This window comes from Coenobita brevimanus, chromosome 61 (genome assembly GCF_032717465.1).
Source record: "Coenobita brevimanus isolate Jiangsu-jjx chromosome 61, ASM3271746v2, whole genome shotgun sequence".
Taxonomy (NCBI): Eukaryota; Metazoa; Arthropoda; class Malacostraca; order Decapoda; family Coenobitidae; genus Coenobita; species Coenobita brevimanus.
This window is the reverse complement of record NC_137014.1, coordinates 31,876,946-31,897,767: the sequence shown is the minus strand read 5'-3', so window position 1 is coordinate 31,897,767 and position 20,822 is coordinate 31,876,946. Positions and strand designations below refer to the sequence as shown.

At 41.0% G+C, this 20,822-nt stretch overlaps 1 protein-coding gene across 1 annotated transcript in view; it reads right to left on the bottom strand.

Annotated features, from left to right (window-relative positions):
- LOC145403634 (uncharacterized) overlaps nt 1-10,126 on the bottom strand; it is a 34,961-nt gene extending 24,835 nt beyond the window's left edge. Inside the window, exons 1-4 of the mRNA XM_080275312.1 lie at nt 9,989-10,126; nt 3,196-3,376; nt 2,929-3,057; nt 2,416-2,600 (exon numbers count right to left, since the gene is read on the bottom strand). Of these exons, the coding sequence (XP_080131438.1) occupies nt 2,416-2,600; nt 2,929-3,057; nt 3,196-3,376; nt 9,989-10,123 (630 nt within the window). The 5' untranslated portion in view covers nt 10,124-10,126. The remainder of the gene's footprint in view (nt 1-2,415; nt 2,601-2,928; nt 3,058-3,195; nt 3,377-9,988) is intronic.
- Between the last annotated feature and the right edge of the window lie 10,696 nt (nt 10,127-20,822).

The following is a 20,822-nucleotide window of genomic DNA, read 5'->3' as shown; positions in this document are numbered from 1 at the left end:
GATTAAAACTGAAGTATGTTGGTAGTCACGGAGAAGTGCCATGGAAAAGAAGCAGAGCAGCTGTGTTATGCTGCCACTGAAAAGTAACAAGAGAGTAATACCAAAAATTGATGCTAGTCACGAATGGATGTTATGGAACTACTGAACCGTAACAAGAGATTAACATTAGATAACACTGTTAGTCACGAAACAGTATTATGGAAAAGATGGTTGTATGAATTATGTACGGAGGAGCATATGACGAGTGTCTGATAACCATTATCCAACACAGTCGACGATCTGTTTATCTGGCTGGTGTAGTCTTTTTGATGTACATTAATAAAAAAAAAAATACTGTATATATATATATATATATATATATATATATATATATATATATATATATATATATATATATATATATATATATATATATATATATATATATATATATATATATATATATCACCATCAACATCATCATCAGCCATAACTAGTCCACTACTGAACAAAGGCCTTCCCCCAACCTTTTCCACGAATTCCTTGACTGAGCCACTCTTTGCCATGTTTTCCCTGAAAATTTCTCTATCTCATCTCTCTGTCTCCTGTCTGGCCTTTTTCTGCTACGCTTACATTCCCTTGGTGTCCAGTCCGTCAGCCTCTTACTCCATCCGTTATCCCTTATTCTTGCTCTCTCTCTCTCTCTCTCTCTCTCTCTCTCTCTCTCTCTCTCTCTCTCTATACGTATATATATATATATATATATATATATATATATATATATATATATATATATATATATATATATATATATATATATATATATATATATATATATATATATATCTATCTATCTATCTATCTATCTATATATCTATCTATCTATATATATATATATATATATATATATATATATATATATAGGGTATATATATTTCTTCACATAGACCAACCCAACAAACAACACGTCTCTAGCAGGATATAAATCAGTTTTATCCACACCTGGCCAAAGTTTTGGAAGCGCTTGAAGATTCCCACTTCAGGTCCACTGCTTGGCCCTAGAGAAACACTGAAGACAGTAGGCAGCATCAACTCAGACACATGATGATGGCAGGCAATCCAGATGAGCTCTTTGTCCAAAGCTTTTTCAATTAGATCGCATGCTCCCATCTTTAGGCCTGTGTTAGCTGCTATTGTATCAAAAACAAGTCCCTGAATTATTGATTTTTTATTCTATTCATCCAATGTTCTGACGCATGCATTGCACTGCGCTTTCCCAGTGCTGTGGTTTATCTTGGGAACCCTGGGAAGTTGCTCTGTCTCACTGCCGGTCACCAAAATGGCAACTCGGTCCACTGCAGGTTTACTGTTTCCAGCGATATCTGGGAGCAATTTACCATCCCACTGCAGGAAAAGTGAAATGTCTGATGTGAAAGCAGCCCGTCAATCAGTTGTTTCTTCTTCACGAGTGGTAGCTCGTGCTCACCGTATAGTATTTCGGGACAGTACTACAGACTCCAGGTCATGACCAAGCGCTTGTGCAACAATGTCTACGACAAACATGGCTGAACGATTAGGCAGTTTGACACGATCAAGCACGGCAGCTACTTCCTTAGTTACAATGGTTTCCTTAGCTCTACTTTGCTGTGTAATTTGTTTGGACGTCGATGGCCCTTGAAATTCATCCTCAGACTCTGCTCATAAGGAAGCGCTACAGGATTCATTGTAAATAGAACTGGATGGTACAGTCATTTCCATCTGCTGTGCAATGAAATTTCATTGTGATGAAACATAATATTATCAGGATCACATATTTTTCTTCTAGGGAGTAACTTCTAAATATGAGCCGATTTTCTTGATTTTTTGCATGAGAGTTTCATACGTAATACGGAACAGAAGTAGCCTCGTGGAGAACAATAAATTTGAAAAAAAAAAAAATTGGTATATTTTTTGGCCACCCTAATATATATATATATATATATATATATATATATATATATATATATATATATATATATATATATATATATATATATATATATATAGATAGATAGATATTATATATATATATATATATATATATATATATATATATATATATATATATATATATATATATATAGTGTTATTCACTTGTTATAGTTCAGTCATCAAAGTGAAGACGGCAATTTTAGGCCACGTTTAAGAGGCCTGGCCGTGTGGAGAGAATGGAGATTCAAATACTGACTTGTGAGTGAGGTGGAAAGGAAAAGGGGAAGGGTGAGATAGGGGATGAGGTGGAGCGACTGGGTAGAGAGGTGTGGTGAACTGAAAGTAAGACAGCCTGATGGCGGAGGACAGAGTGACATTATATGCATTATGTTTACGGCCTCCTCTTGGCTATGGGTGGACAGCTAAAGTGGGCAGAGTATAGCAGTGGCAAGCTGCAACTCTTACCTTAAACACCAAGAAGCAAGAGAGATCCGAATAGTCCCCCGGTTTGTGTCCAGGGCTGATCGTCTGTATGGTATAAAAGTCGGCGTGACCTGCGCTGGTAGCCCACGAACCGTATTTCAGCAGCTTGATCGTGTTGTCATCAATTTGCTTCACCTTGGACGACAACGGGAACCAAAAATGTCCACCTAGGAAAAGTTGCAGAGGACTTATGGTTACATACATGGTGTAAGGTTTTGTGTGTGTGTGTGTGTGTGTGTGTGTGTGTGTGTGTGTGTGTGTGTGTGTGTGTGTGTGTGTGTGTGTGTGTGTGTGTGTGTGTGTGTGTGTGTGTGTGTGCTTGCAAGTTGACTGACACAATGTTGATCACCGCACAAGATTCGTATCGGCTGAGAACTATACTCGTGTCGATAAAACCTTTGTTACTCAAAATTAGCCCAAGAATAACATCCTGAAGTTCCTCACACATTTCCAGAGCACTTAATGTGCATGAGACTCCCACACCTTAAGGCTCACCTGTGGCCGGGTCGGAGTAGGACAAGGTGCCGACCAGCTTGTCCCTGTCGAGGCGAGAGAGGAGGTCCTTGACGAGAGCGTTATTGTGGTGGCGGAACAGAAGGGTTGAAACAGCCCCAAGGTGCATCGCTGAATGAAGTCTTAGATGAATGACACAGGTCCTCGTTATCATCATTATCATCATCATCATCATTAATTGTGATTATTTCTGGCGTTCTGATCAGTCTCTCATTAAAAAAAAAAAAAATCTGTAAAGGCCCAACTTACTATAAACCATGGCGGTAGAGGGGCAACCATAGCGTGCCAAAGTCTCCAAAACCATGGCACAGCAGACATGGTTCTCCCCGAGCCCACCCAGCTCCTTCGGCACTATCAGACTCAGCAGCTTCAAATCAGCCATGGCGTTCAGACTCTCGCGAGGGAACACGTACTCTCGATCGCAGTGGATCTGTTGGGGAAAATACAGAAGGACGAAGTTGGTGGTGAGGCAGTTAGAGAAAGAGAGAGAGAGAGAGAGAGAGAGAGGGGGGGGAGGAAATTAGGAATGCGTCACAGTCAAGCTTAGTAATACTTGTAGGAGATCTTAATCTGCTAAGGATTGATTAGCGAAATCAGACAGGAGATGCAGTCAGAGGAATTTCTAGATATAGTACAGGATAATTTCATTTATCAGTATATCAGGGAGCCATCCAGTGGTAATATTATACTAGACTTGGTTTTAGCTAATAAAGAAAATGTCGTTAGTGATACAGAGGTTGGTGGATGACTTGGTAATAGCAATCATGAAGAAATTAAGTTCAAATTTATTGGGGATGTCTGTTCCATTGAAAATCCCTCCATCGTTCCTAATTCTCGTCTAGGAGATTTTGATGGATTAAGAGCTTATTTTAGAACTGTATTCCGTAGGGAGACTAGTTACTGTAGGGAGTGCCAGGACAGTTGGGAACCCCAGGTATTAGGTGAGGGGAAAGAAACGGGTGGGAATGTACGCCAGGACTCTGGGGAAGGTCAGGTCATAGGTGGGAGTGTAATTCAGGTGACGGGGATTAACTCAGACCCAGTACCAGGCAGCCGTTCGGCCAGTGAGAAGTATAACGAGTTACTAAATATAATACACGGAGGCCAAGATAGATATATTCCTTCAAAACCGTTTATAGCGAATCATTCAGAACCAAGATCGTTAAACAACAGATTAACATCTTTCATAGGCCAAAGGAAATGATTATAGAAAAATAAAACGTGGAGAGGAACACTTGCATAACCGGTACGCGACTTTGAATAGAGAAGTAAAGAGGGAGATATGGAAAGCAAAGAGAAGTTATGAAATTATGGTTGCTAGTGAATCGAAAGTAAATCCCAAGGGTTTTTATCAAATGTACCATAGGAAAATTAAAGATAGGATAGGACCTCTCAGAACAGAATCAGGTGACATTACCAGTGAAGATAAAAGATATGTGCTCCATCCTAAATAATTATTACATATCAGTATTTAACAAGGAAAATCTAGACCTGGTCCCTCAAGTAGCAAATATTTACGATGATAATACGGAAAATATTCTTAGTAAAATAAACATTGGCAAAGAGGACGTATTAAAAGAATTTAATAAGTTAAAACCTTAAAAATCACCAGGTCGGGATGATATATATGCAAAAATTAGAAAAGAAACAAAGAAGAATTATGTCAGCCACTTTAACGTTATTTAATGACTCTTTAATTTCAGGAGAAGTTCCAAAGGCGTGGAAGACCGCAAAAGTAGTGCCCATTTTTAAAAAGGATGATAAAGCAGCTGCGTCGAATTATCGTCCGATAAGTCTAACGTCAATAGTAGGAAAAATGCTAGAGTTTTTGGCAAACAAGATTAGAGAACACTTAGAAAGATTTAATCTTATATATGAAAGTCAGCACGGATTCAAGCAAGGACGATCCTGCCTCACAAACTTGCCATTCGTCTCGGTGGTTTATGAATCAGAAGATAGAGATAAAGCTTACGACATTATTTATCTGGACTTTAGTAAAGCTTTTGATGCGGTCCCACACGAAAAGTTAGTTAGAAAGGTTCGAGCACACGGTATAGACGGCGATATCTTAAAATGGATAGAATCCTGGCTGAAAGGACGAAAACAGAGAGTATTAATATATGGAACTAAGTCTGACTGGGGATTAGTAACTTGCGGTGTACCACAGGGTTCAGTACTTGGGCCCTTATTATTCAATATATATATATATATATATATATATATATATATATATATATATATATATATATATATATAAATAATCTCGACTTAGGAATCACTAGCAGTATTAGCAATTTGTTGATAACAAAAAAATAGGGCGTATCATTAACTCGACTGACGATTGCCATAATTTACAAAAGGACCTCGATATATTGTCCATATACTCTAAAATTTGGCAAATGGAATTTAACGTTCAAAAATGTAAAGTACTTAACGTAGGCAAGACAATTGGAGACACTAAATACAACTTAGACAAGAAAGAAATCAGTAAATCGGAATGCGAGAGAGATCTAGAGTTATGGTCAGTAACGACCTCAAACCATGGCAACGGTGTATTAATGCGAGAAATAAAGCAAATAGGGTCCTAGGATTTATTTCGAGAAGCGTGAGCAATAGGTCATCAAAAGTAATACTGCAACTTTATCTAGTATTAGTAAAGCCACATTTAGACTACGCAGTACAGTTGTGGTGTCCTTACAATTGAATGGATATTAACTTGTTAGAAAATGTACAGAGAAGAATTACAAAAATGATACATGATGTTCGGAACCTGTCATAAGAAGACAGACTAGAAAGACTAAGTCTGCACTTACTAGAGAGGCGTAGAGTAAGGGGAGACTTTATTGAGGTGTTTAATTCGATGAAGGGAATAAATAAGGGAGATATTAGCAAGGTACTTAAAGTGAGCATACAGGATAGAACTAAAAGTAATGGTTTCAAACTAGAAACATTCCGTTTCAGTAAGGAAATATGTAGAAATTGGTTTGGTAATAGAGCAGTAGACGAATGGAATAAGCTACCTAGTAAAGTATTTGCTGCCCCTTCCATTGAGAGTTTCAGGCTTAGGCTAGTTAAGCATATGACAAATAAGGTGACAGGTATAGAAAAAAAAAATAAAACCTTACAACCAATAATAATTCTTTTTTTTTTCCTTTTCAGGTTACACTACGATAGTCTTTAATCTCCTTTCACACACTCCTATAAAATGTCCACGCCAGTTTTTCTATACTGCGTGGTGTTCTTTCTGTCTTTTTCCAGCCGGCTTCGGCTGGAGGGTTTGGGGGGCGAGGGAGAGCCTACTTCTTTGCTGTCCTTATCTCATTCTAGTAGTTCAGTTACTCTTCTAGGAGCTGCCTAGCATTAGAATGTAGTATTGTCATAGTTATTCAATGAAAAACTGAATAACTATGTTCTAAATAGCTGTGAAGTTTTTTTTTTTTTTTTTCTTAGCCAGTAGGGGGAACAGGCCATTTCAGTATGTTTTCCTTCTCTTTTCTTATGCACCAGAGCTTGCTATCTTAGCAAAACTTAAGTCTACTGCTATGAGCAAAAATGTCACCTATAGTCAAAGGTATCTGGCTGAGTTTGGAGAAGCATCAAGCAAGTTGGTTGAAGATCTGAACAGCTTCGTCAAAACGTGCTCTGAATCCATTGAAAATTTCAAGTTCTAGACAAATTTTCTGGAGATGATGGCAACAGTCCATGACCTTTTGACAGGTGATCGGGAAGGAATATGGGAACTGCACCTGGATGCAGTCCAACGTGCTTTGTGCCTATTTGCTGCATTTGATTCCACCAATTACTTGCGATGGTGTTCTCTCTACCTGGAAGACATGCGGCGCCTTCCTGAAACAGCACCATCAGTGTATGAGAACTTTGCTGGGGGCAATTTTTCAATCAAAGAGAAACCTGGTCGATTCACAGCAGTTGGGGGAGATCAGACAACAAAGTATTAACCTTCCATCCAAGTGCAGTGATGGGGTCACTGGGCATGCCAAGCAAAAACAATATATGGCTCAGTGGGACTTGATTTACCATGAGATGATGTCAGTGAACAATTTATATCGCCAGTAAACAAATATGATGGAGAGAACCCACGATACATACAACCATCATCAATTATCTCAAGTGAACACAGACCGTAGAGAGTCACAAATTCAAGATATGATGAAATATGCTGAAGAGAAGGGATCCTCTCTGTCTGTTCATGCTTCTCCAATCATTGAAAATTTTGTGGCAAAAGTGATCATGTCCAGTGAGATTAGAAATGATGTCCTGTATGCATTCATCAAAGGAAAAGACAAGTACCTGAAATTTAGGAACGAGAGTTTTCTCAAGAAAGAAGACCAGGATAAGTTACAGCATTCATCGTACTAATTTGAAAACAATGAAAACCATCCAAAACAAACCACTAAAAACAATAAAAAAGACAGTGAAGGAGATAAATATAGCAGAATGGAACACTGAAATAGCAAGTGAGCGTGGCTTTACCACAGATGTTGTTCCATCTCCATTATTGCTTGATGCAGAAGGAATGATGACAAAGCCTGAAAAGAGTTTGTTACTGAAGGAACTGGAGGCTCATTTTAAAGCTGAAAACTACAACTATAGCCATCATGTCAATGCTTCCTTCATCATAGATGTCATAGCTACCATTCGAAAGATTAATCTCACCAAACTCTCCAAATTCAGTGACTGCCTGGACAATTTCATGCCATTTTCAACCATATATCGTCAGTTTGGACGCTGTGACTATGTCTTTGACATGTATTCTTAAGAGCCCAATGTAAAGTACAGTGAGAGGGAAAGACTCACTTATAAAGTACCCAATGAATACAGTTCAATTGACCCATGCTCTCCACTACCAAAGGATATGGGAACTTTTTCGCCATCAAACTTCTTGAAAACTGATCTATCAGCATCTTCGTTCCAACACTGTCCCTGGGCAGCATCCCATTGTACTTGGACAAGTGACTAGGAAGGATGAGCAACACCTGTGTATCATCATTATCCAAGGAGAGAAGAATACTCTTGTTCACCTTCAACCAACATTTGAGGAAGCAGACATTCGCCTAGTCCTCCATGTTTTGGACTCCCTGAAGAATGGGCACACAGTATGCATTGCTCTTTCTAATGACACAGATGTCATTGTTGCCCTTCTATACACACATGCCTGTTTTTTGGCTATACAACATCCAGGAGTTGTTGGTTCTAGCTGGCGTAGGAGATACAACCTGGTATGTGCCACTCCATACTATGTTTGAGTGCCTTGGAAGTCACCTCTGTGCAGTTCTTCCGGCTGTACACAGCCTTGCTATCTCAGTTATTTAGGGTGTTAGAGCCATTTTACATCACAAGCAAAGTCAGCACTAAAAAGACTGCAGTGAAAGCTCAGCCGGAGAAGCTGCTAAAGCACTTTGAGCAAACTGCTACCTTATCTCAATCTACACTGCAGGATGCTGAATGCTATTTAGCAAAAGTTTTAACGTTTAGAAGTGAGTCAAAGAATTTCTTGGAGTTAAGGACTGAAATCTTTCACCATGAAAAGGGGAGTTCTCATCAAAACCTACCTCCAACCAGTCAAGGCCTTCTTCAGCACATAAAGCGTGCATTCTGTAATGCTTATACAGTTAGGCATGTACTAGAAATTCATCAAGAATACAAGAAAAGCCAGAAGACTTCGGCTTCAGGCATGAGAATGGATGTTTAATATCTTCTACATCTTGGAAGAGCCTGGAATCTCACTGGACGGTTGTCTGTTCATGCACCAAGTGTGCAAGATCAACTTGTCCTTGCAGGGCCGCTGCTGTCAAGTGTGTCATATTCTATAGTGCTAGAGGGATGACTGCGAAAGTCCAGTAGGTTAGAATATTGTTAGGGTTATTTAGTTATACATGCTATCTAAAGAAAACGAATGAGGTCATAATCATCTGAACGATAATAACTAGTGCGCTTTGTACTGTACAATGTATTTTGTTAGTTACTGAGGTTTGAGGTCTTCACCCTAAGTGTTACCAAATTGCCAGAAGAAAAGCTGAAGTGTTGTGGCTTTGATATCAGTAGGGATATGCAAATTGTATGCACTGGCTATAATCTTCTTCACTGATTGAAATACTGAGTGGAATACACTCATGTCTCATTACAGGAGGATTTTAAATGGAGTAGAGATTCCATTGATACACTGACAAGTTTAAACCTGCACAATTTACTGACTCAATCATGATATTTGGCAACTGTTGTAAAATTATACAGTCAAAACATAACCCAGTTAGACTAATGATGATACTAATCAATTCCTTGGTATCAAAAACACATAGGTTGACACCAGAATTAACTTACTATCTCAATTACTTAGGATGTTAGAGCCAGTTTACTGATTTCGGGAAAAATGGCATTTGGGGGGAGTAGGAGTAACTTTTCTACATGTTAGGCCTCAATGTCACCATATGACACTATGTAATAAAAAAATTAAAAAAACTCTAGTTGTAATTATGAGAACTATTTAAGGAAACATTTGACCAATTTTGGTTGCTCTGTCTTTAATATTGAGTGAGGTGGTATTAAAGTTTGCTTGATGTTCAAACTGAAAGCGATTTTTTAAACCAAAGACGAGCTAAATAAGACCATTTTGCGCTGAAAAACATACTTTGTTTAGGTAAGTCATACAGAAAATGTGTTGTCTATGTGTCATCCTGGGAAATAAATGAATATTTTAATTATAAAGGTGATCCTTGGTCTGATATGCCATGAAATGTAAGACTTTCTTTTTTGGCGAAATGACGGCAAAGACTTATCATAAACTGGCCAGTAAAGAAAAAAACGTGCTTGGTGTGGAAGTGTTACGCAAACACTTTTGGACGCTCTGATGATGTAGATCAAGAAAAAGCAAGGCTTGGCTGTAAAAGAGACATGAACACAGACACCCCCCTAGAGCCAGGACTACGTCGCAGCTCCATCAGACCAGGCTACAGTTACCAATGTGTAGTAAGAATTACAGACCAAGTAAAAATGGAGAGACGGTTGCCTCCCTCGAGTCACTTACCGCGTGAGGCCTTATCTTAACCCTGCACAGCTCTATCAGGTCATCCCGCAGCTTCTTCTGCGTGGGTGTCAGGAGCCAGTCAGGGTCGTAGTCAGAGCCCACACCCCAGTATTCTCCGCGGCCCCACTTCTTCATCTTTGGCAGGGTGTATTGCACCTCAGACTAAATACCTGTAACGTGGAAGACACAAAAATTTAGCAATTATTATGCCGTCAATGATCATCATCATCAGCAGCAGCAGCAGTAGGAGCATCAGCATCACAATTAGCACTATCTTCATCATTATTTTGATCTCAACATCCTTGACAAATCTGTTGCACCCCACACATCGTCTGCAACATGAGGGACATTGAAATTTAGTAATTAATTAAACAGTGAATCATCATCATCACTACCACAACTATAATTATGTTCCCATCTCTCATACAGATGGAATGGAGTAGGATTGAGAACCAAGAAAGTGGAGAACAGAAGTCGGAGATTCATCTCCATCATCATCACCATCATCACCACCAAGACCATCACACAAAGATGGAATCCAGAAAACAATGAAAGACAAATGTCAGTACTGGGAGTACTATATGTAAAAGTAAGATACATATATACCTGGCCAAACTGGGCATTGAGCAATCGCATTAAATCTGGTGACCTATCCTGGAAATTTATTCCTGCAATATGCAGACCATTTTCTTCAGTTCAGGGGAAAAGTTTCAAAACGAAAAAGTTAGATGTGTCATCTCTCTCTCTCTTAACACACACACACACACACACACACACACACATACAGTATATATATATATATATATATATATATATATATATATATATATATATATATATATATATATATATATATATATATATATATATATAGTGGGGGCACTCACCATCCACTCACTTGATGTAGTGCTGCTCTCGGGTGTCTGCCCTTTCCTCTCCTCCATCCTTCTTTCCATCCATCCTCTTCTGTCTTTCTTTCCTTCATTCTTTCCTCTTTCTTCTGCCTGTGGGTGACTTTACACTCCTTCTTGTGTCTTTCTTTCCTTCATTCTTTCCTCTTCTTTCTGCCTGTCGGTGACTCTACACTGAGTGACAAGCCAAATAGTTTCCTGTACACCAGGAAACCATTTACTACGCTGGGTGGTAGCCATATAACCAAATTTTGGCTCCTGGTGGTTTAGTGGGTAATGAAGGTGCTCCAATCGGATTGAGCCGGTAAAGGTTCATATCCAAGGGATGGTTGGGGTTTATTGCTCACGTAATGCCACTCAGGGATGAGTGAGGCTGGTCACTCTCATCTTAAATGCCAGGACCAACTTTCCTAGCCCCGGGCTCCTACGCTCCTCATGGGGCAACGTAGGGTTGGATGATGGATGGGTGGATGGATGAGATGGAGGCCGAGGATGAGATGGAGGGATGGGGTGGAGAGGTATATGAGAGAGGGGGGTGTGAGTTGGGAGCAGGGCAGTGAAATGGCGGGGGACAGGGCGACTTGGAGGCGATTTGTTTGTGGCCACCCCAAACGGGATTGAGGCGTCTGGCAATATATATATATATATATATATATATATGCACGAGGTCTGTTCAGAAAGTATCCGACCTTAGACTCTAAAATAGTAAATAGGTAACCTACTCAGCCAGGACACTAATCCCCGTCAAAGTAGACCCTTTCTGACTTGACACACGCAGCCCAGCGTTCTTTCCACAGCCTGAAACATCTTTCACAGTATCTCCTGCAGGTACTTCGTCACATTTGTCATGATCTCTTCTCTAGTCTCAAACTGACAACCCATCAGTGGAGTTTTGAGCTTGAGGAATAACCAAAAGTCGCATGGAGCCATGTCTGTTGAGCAGGGAACCTGTCAGACCTGCAGGAAGTTGTTCTTGGCCAAAAATTCCTGAATTAGTTGAGGAGCATGGGTAGGAGCATTGTCGAGGTGCAGCTTCCTACTTGTTGCTTTCCAAAGGTCTGGTTTCTTCTGCCGAACTGCATCACGAAGACGGCGGATAACGTTAAGGTTGTCATGTTTGTTAGAAGTCTGATCTTCTAATGCGTGTTCATAATGCACAACCATGATAGTTGAAAAAAAAAAATGTTAACATGCATTTCAACTATGAGTTGCCGCGGACCTGTTGTGCCTTATTTGACCGAGGCTACCGTGCATGCTTCCACTGGGACGACTGTGCTTAAGATTCTGGATCGTACCCATACAGTACACCTAAGTCTCATCTCCAGTGATAACAGTCTTCAGAAGGTTTGGATTGCGATTTGTACACTCCATGTCTTGAGCGATTTTCATCCGAAGGAGATCATAACAAATGCAACGAAGCACCTGCAGGAGATAACAAAAACTGACTTTAGAAAATGTTTCTGGCAGTGGAGAGAACGCTGCGGTACGTGCGTCAAGTCAGAAGGGATCTACTTTGCTGGAAATTAATATCCTGGCTCAGCGGGTCGGCTATTTATTTTTTTAGGGCCTAAGGTAGGATACTTTCTGAACAGATCTCGCGTATGTATGAATGTATGTGTGTGTGTGTACACACACACACACACACACACACGCATATATATATATATATATATATATATATATATATATATATATATATATATATATATATATATCTATCTATCTATCTATAGCCCGACGCCCTAATCCCGCAAAGGGTGGCCGCAGACAAAACGCCTCCAAGTCACTCTGTCACCCCCCATTTGACTCCCTCCCCCCAACTCACCCCCTCCTCATATACCTCTCAACTCCATCCCTCCACCTCATCCTCGGTCTACCCCTCCCCCTCCCTCCCTCCACCTCACCCACATACACCCTCTTAGTCAGTCTTTCACTCTCCATCCTCTCCACATGTCCAAACCACCTCAGTGTATTTCTCCCAATCTTTTCAACCACATCCACATCTACCCCACAACGTTCCTTCACTTCTTTCATTCGTCAACCTGTCCCTCCATGTCACTCCACATGCTCCTCTCAAGTAACTCATTTCCACTGCTCTCACTCTTGACTTGTTCCCCTCTTGCAAGGTCCACGCCTCGCTTCCATACGTCAGGGTAGGGATCACAATACCATCATGCAGAGACTTCTTAACTTCCATACTCACTTCCCTATTTCTCATCACTGCTTTCAGCATGCCTACATCCTTCCTTCCCTGCTGTACCCTTTCACGCACTTCATCCCCCAAAGTTCCATCCTTACTCATCACACTACCCAAGTACTTGAATGCACTCACATTCTCCATATCCTCACCATCCAACCTCACTGCACACTCTGTGACTTCATTCCTCTCAAACACCATAACTTTACTTTTGTTTACATTAACTTTCAGCTTCCTCCTCCTACACACTGTCCCAAATTCATTCACCAAACCTTGCAACTCCCATTCATCTTCACTCAACAATACTGTATCATCAGCAAACAGCAACACCGGGAAGCTTCCAAATCTCACCCTCATTCGTTAGGGCCACCCCCACATCCACTGCCCCTACCTTGTACCTCCTTACGACCCCATCCATATATATATTAAACAGCCATGGAGACATTACACACCCCTGTTTCAGTCCCACATTGAGATCAAAGAACTCACTCAGCTCACCATCCACTCGCACCGTAGCCTCTAGCTCCCTCGTACATACTCTTCACAGCACTCAACAATTTCCCCTCCACTCCATATATTCTTAATACCTTCCACATACCTTTCCTATCTATTCTGTCATAAGCTTTCTCCAAGTCCATGAAGGCAGCGTACACTTTCCTTCCCTTCTCTAGATACTTCTCCACTAAACATCTTAGAACAAATATCTGATCTACACACCCTTTTCCCTTCCTAAATCCCCCTTGTTCTTCTCCAACTAGCTCCTCTGTCATATGCCTAACCCTATCAATGAGTATTCTACCATATATTTTACCAGTCACACTAAGAAGGCAAATACCCCTATGGTTACCACATACTTCTCTCCCCTTTTCCTTTGTACAGAGGAACAATTATACCTGATTTCCAGTCCTCTGGAACCCTTCCTCTTCCCAAGCCAATCTACACAACTTCCATATCCACTCCACAACAATCTCACCCCCATACCTAAGCATTTCACCACATACTCCATCAATTCCTGGGGCCTTTCCCAGCTTAATCTTCTTCATCGCTTCCACCATTCTCCTGACCTACTGATCTCTTCCTCCCTCCTCTCATCTCTCTTCTCCCAGCCATTCCCCAACCACTTATACTCACACTGCTCTCACTCTCTACATTCAACAAATCCTCAAAGTGCTCCTTCCATCTCCTCAATTTCTCTCTCTTCTCTACCAACAATCTATTATTCCTATCTTTCACTCCCTACTATTTCCCTTTCACACATCCTTACTTTCTTTACCTCCTTCCAAAACAATTTCTTACTCTCCCTCCATTTCACACTCAGATTCCTCCCAAACTCTTCATCCACTTTCTTCTTACTCTCCTTCACCAGTCTCTTAACCTCCCTTCTCCTGCTCACATATACCTCTCTCGTCTCTCTCTCTCATCTTCTCCCCTACCTCTACTCGCCAACCATTCACCATATGCCTTATTCTTTTGTTCCACAGCTCGTTTCACCTCATCATTCCACCATGCTGTCCCTTGCACACCCTTGCATCTCCTCCTCACTCCACAAACCACCTCACACGCTGCGCTTATCTCTTCCGTGAATATCTTACATACGTCTTCCACCCCTTCCATCTGCTCTAGCTCATACCTTCCCAATCTTTCTTCCACTATGCTCTTATACTCTGTCCTCTTCTCACTATCTTGCAATTTCTCCACTCTTCTCACAGGAGCTGTTTCCTCCTGTCTTCCCCTTCGCCTCCTCAACCACTTTCTTTGCAGCTCTACCTTGGCCATCACTAAGTGATGGTCCGAGACTCCATTCCCCCACCCTCTCCACACCCTTGCATCCAACACTTGTCTTCTCATTCGCTCATCCACACACACGTAGTCTATCATTGCCTGTAAAATATCTTACTACATAATAACTAGCAACATACATAATATAGTCTAAAGCAGTGTTTCTCAACTGGTGGTCCATGGTGACTTTTTGGGTGGTCCACAAGACGTTCACTATATTTGGTATTAAACTGGAGATTGGTGCATATATTTTTTAATTTACTGAAAATGGAGTACGAAAAAATTTGTCAAAACAAATAATTGTCCATTCATTTTATCATATTATTCCTATTTAAGAAATAGTTTTCAAACCAAAATGTTTGTTGTCTATGCTTTATCATTACTCAAAAATGAAATGGTCCACGATATTTCTTTTAATTGGGCTGGTGGTCCGTGGCCTGAAACGAGTTGAGAACCACTGGTCTAGAGGTTAGGTTAATGTCAAACCTAAGGGCCAGAGGAAGTGACATTAACACCTTTCCAGCATGTCTCACACCAGCACAATAGCCCACAAACAGCGCCATGTGACCATACACACACACATACACACACACAGACTTCTAGAACATTTGGACGACAGTGTAGCCCACGTGATGGAAGTTCTTATATACGGAGAGAAAAAGGAGGAGAGAGAAGGAGGCTAGCAACAGGGGCGAAAGGGTGGCAGAGAGAGAGAGAGTGAGACATTGGGGAGGTAACAGCGAGAGTCTATACTTCACTCGTGTGTAAGAGATTGTTAATATTTCCAAGAAAAATAAATTAGTCCCATACTAATCTTTACCTCTCCTGTCATTGCATGACAAAGGAAAAGAAGATTATCTGCTTACAAAACTACTCACGTATAACAACCGCTCGTCCACGAGTCTAGTATATGTATAACTGATCTAAAAACACAGTACAAGAAGCTACGAAGTTTCTACAAAAGATGGTGGCAGCGACAATACGAACCTCGTCTACGAATCAACAGGGAATTTCTACAAAAGCAGACGAGACTCTAACCAAGATTAGCTTCAGTTCTACAGTGAATTTCTATAAAAGCAGGCGAGACTGTAACCAAGATCAACTTCAGTTCCACATCTGACTCTACATTATCAAGATAGAAAACACACAATACCTCTTACAGCCAACAACGCACAACCAGTTCCTGACAGTATTCTCTCCAGCTCCCCCTCCGTCTCCCCAATCATAACGCTGATGTAGAGGTGAAAAGGTCACACGACGCCTTGCCAGTAGTTTAACAAAATATTGATACAAACAATCTTCCAATTTCTACGACGAACCAACGAACTAGAACCATCTACGATCAACTACAAGTAACAAGTCTAGAAGACATCTCTATAATCTTCTACACACACCTACAAGTAACGACATTCTTCATCCCACAACAAGTAAATCACAAGAAAAAAGGACCAAGAATACATCGAAAAGAAAAACAAAACAAGCAAACGTAAAGAGAGAATTAACTCACAACCCACAACTACATCATCCCTCACCTGACCCCACCCTTCTCTCCAACCTACCCACCACCTCCACCACCACCACAACGCTGAGGCAGGGGTGACGAGGGCAGCAAATACCAGATCCCTCACTCACCTCTCACCTTACTCATCGTTACTCAACATTACTCATCATTACTCATTTACTCATCACAGCTACCAGAGTGTGGCAGGTCGACGTTGCTAGCGTTTTGCTGAGAAATTAAGGACACCCCACGACACGTCAATCAACTCACTACCTGCACCATCACTAACACAATTCCCACCACGGTAAAAATGAGCGAGTTACATAGTTACTTCATTTATAGAATACAGAGTAATAGACACAGTGGTAGACGACACCTTTTGCACAAACATAAAACGTTCTGTATAGTTACAACTTAAATACATATCCATCCATCCATCATCCAATCCTACATTGCCCCATGAGGAGCGTAGGAGCCCGGGGCTATACCTACTTCAATTATCTCCATAATTCAGTCACGAAATACTTGCACCAACAATAAATATTCTACACTGTATATATTCATTCATTTATTATAGCATTTATTTACTACCAACGAGTATTACCTTTCATACCTACATAAAATACGTGTTTCATGCATACAGATATACATTATTACATCTACAAAGTAATAAAGAAAATATACTGTCACAGTTACTCAGTGAGCGATTAAAAGAACTGTATTAAACATTTATTAATTAAAGCTACCTAGTAACAACAGACAAATTAATTTACAAGAAAAACCAGAAAAAAATGGCCAACACAAATGACGTTAGCAAGATATCTTCCAAACAATCGTGATGACAACGATTTCCACACAGTGCTGACACATATTATTGCCCACGATAGGTACAAGTGAGCAACAAGTCATTGTATAAAGTTAATACTGTATATATGTCACGGGGTTTTTTATATTAACACTGTGTTTTTGAAATAAATGGTTAAATATTATTTAAATTGATAATAATATTCAATAATATTGAAGAGCAGAGACAATGGTTGTCTTGCTACATCAAGCAACGATTACTTTACGTTGGCTTAGCACGATTCTCTGAGAACGAGAATTTATAAACTTTCTCAACAGTACACAGCAGAGACTAATTACTCACAATTGCTGAATTACTGTACTGTTAGCCTCTGGAGAAAGTTACATCACCCCTGACAATAAATAACTAATACTAATAATAATAACATCAGGTTCTTGCTGATGCATTAACTCCTGGCACAACGGATTTTAAGTTAATACAAGACTGGTCTAAGTACCAGTTATGAAGGCAAACGTTTATGCAAGCTAGGAGCTATATGGGAAATAAGCTTAATAATGGAGAAATGAAACAAGATTTTTACTCTACATTAAGCTCAAGAAATAGAACTGTTAAATTTATTAATCACAAAAGAATAAATTTAACGTTACATTTCAAATCAATTAAATGAGACGCACTCGCTCACTCACACAAAAGCTAAATACTTACGCCTAGGGAAAAACACCTTAACTAAGCTCTTAAAACTACAAAATACACAAAAGAAATACCAGTCGATGAATACTATGTATCACCACTAAGGTGGGAATAACCGGGATTAACTGTACTAATGGAGCTTGGGGTGCTAGCTGACCTCTCCACTTCTGAGCACAGACCCTTTCTCCGTCACAGCAAACACAAGACTGAATTCAAATAATGCATAAGCAGGACGCACAGGCCACCGGAAGAAGGCGTGGCTAACAGTTGAATAAGCAGGGGCGAACAATAAAAACAATAGTATCGCTCAGTACAGCACTTAGTGACGTGCATTAAATCGGTCACTCCCGAAAACAGTGACGAATGTTTTGAAAAGTGTACCCCGAGATGGAGAGAGAAACGGTTAACTGAGCGATACACAGTGAGTTTTCCACTAATAGTTCGTGGCTTCTCACAAAAAGGAAATGTCGCGAATTGATTCGTGACATTACGCCCCATGAAAATTAAATCTTTCTTCCTTCAGAAGAAAGATTTCAATATACATACATATAAATCCTAACTCAGTCACACAAGATTCACACTGTGGTGTGTGTGCTATCCTGCTACAGGAGAAAGTCGCAGTCGTCAGTGAGCGAAAAAACCTCGTATTTACGTTAATAGAAGCAAGCTTGAGGGAAAAACTCCGTGACGACGGTGAAAATCCTGTACTCAGGTCAAACTGAGCGAAAATTCGCTACATTTACACTGACAACTAATTGTTGTGTAGCGTGGTGTATGTAATACACGGTGTAGGTGTGACAGTTGTAGTGTAACTGTACCTACGTGTAAAATGACACAGTAAATAATATGGCATGACGCATTTAAGGCAGAGGAGAAGAGGCGGCAGCATGCGGCAGACGATCAGCTGGCCCGCACAGCAAAACTGCTACACCCATTGCTGAACCTGCAAAACCAATTAAGGTGGAGCATCAAAAGTGTCAATGAGACAAAATTCTTATTATGTTACAATTACTCTCTCTGGCTAGCAGTCAGTACATGCTATGAAAAGTACACTCGAGGTCGCCATTAATTATAGCACACGATTATGGTCGGCAAGTCGAGAATCCCTGTGCAAACTTGGGTCTTCCATAGCCTCAAACTGCACACGGGTCCTCAACCTGTGCCTTAACCTACAGTTCTTATATTAATATCGGGGAGCTGAGAATCCTTGTGCAAACTTGGGTCTTCCATAGCCTCAAGTCGCCTCTGCAGAGTTCTCACTTCCCCCTTAACCTACAATACAATACTTATATTAGTACCGGGAAGCTGAGAATCCTTGTGCAAACTTGGGTCTTCCATAGCCTCAAGTCGCCTCTGCGGAGTTCTCTCTCGAACTTCCCCCTTAACCTATAATACTTATATTAGTATCGGGAAGCTGAGAATCCTTGTGCAAACTTGGGTCTTCCATAGCCTCAAGTCGCCTCTCAACTTCCCCCTTAACCTACAGTACTTCTATTAGTACTGGGAAGCTGAGAATCCTTATGCAAACTTGGGTCTTCCATAGCCTCAAGTCGCCTCTCAACTTCCCCCTTAACCTACAATACAATACTTATATTAGTACCGGAAAGCTGAGAATCCTTGTGCAAACTTGGGTCTTCCATAGCCTCAAGTCGCCTCTGCGGAGTTCTCTCTCGAACTTCCCCCTTAACCTACAATACTTATATTAGTATTGGGAGGCTGAGAATCCTTGTGCAAACTTGGGTCTTCCATAGCCTCAAGTCGCCTCTGCGGAGTTCTCTCTCGAACTTCCCCTTTAACCTACGATACTTATATTAGTATTGGAAAGCTGAGAATCCTTGTGCAAACTTGGGTCTTCCATAGCCTCAAGTCGCCTCTGCGGAGTTCTCTCTCGAACTTCCCCCTTAACCTACGGTACATATAATAGTACCGGGAAGCTGAGAATCCTTATGCAAACTTGGGTCTTCCATAGCCTCAAGTCGCCTCTCAACTTCCCCCTTAACTTACGGTACATAATATGTATGTACAGACCCTGGACATAATGTGTCCTGTGGGGCCAATGGGCGAGACGTCAGGTCTGCACCCACTTCACCACTACCCTGTCTCTCAACTGACTCAGAGATTACAGGTGTAGTTACAAATGGCACAGGAAGGGCATGTCCCTGATTAGTGGTGATACTTTGGCACACACTGCAAGAACGGACAAAATTATCTATGTCCCGTCCCATCCCTGGCCAGAAAAAGTCAGCATGGATGCGGTCAGAGGTCTTCTTTTGACCCATGTGACCTCCCATCGCTGAACAGTGACCTAATTCAAACACTGCTCGGCGATACTTTGCAGGAACGACAAACTGCAGTCGAACCTCACCCTGGGGTGTCTGTGACTCACGGTACAGCCGTCCTCGCTTACGAAGGAACCTGGCTTGACCTCCCCGTGAATACTTAATCACTCGACCCTTTTGTTTATTCCGCACGGCAGCAAGTGTCGGGTCAGAATGTTGTTCTTGTACAACAAGTTGACTGCACATCAGATCTTGCGGCGATTCAATGATCACTGGGGTGACACAGTCTGGAGCCTCAGTCATGGCTCGTGTCACCGCAGCAGCCGAAGTCTGAGTAGCGCCATCGGAGCAACTATCCTTGACTCCATTAATATTGCCTACTATTAAGTCAAATAGAGACTCTGGCATGACAACTGCAAGTGTCGTACCAGTATAAAATGGAGATGCCACCTGGATACATGCCTCAGGGAACAATCTCACTGATCCATCAATAAGGCTTACATGGATCTGTCGACCTGTATACTGCTCAGGCCGAACTAGACTCTGCTTAACAGAGCAACCTGAGGAACCATTGTCTCTCAGGACCTTCACAGGAATGCCTCCCACAAACCCTGGCTGAACAAGGAAGGTACTGTCACCTGTGGGAGGGCCTGTGGAGGAAGCAGCTAGCCA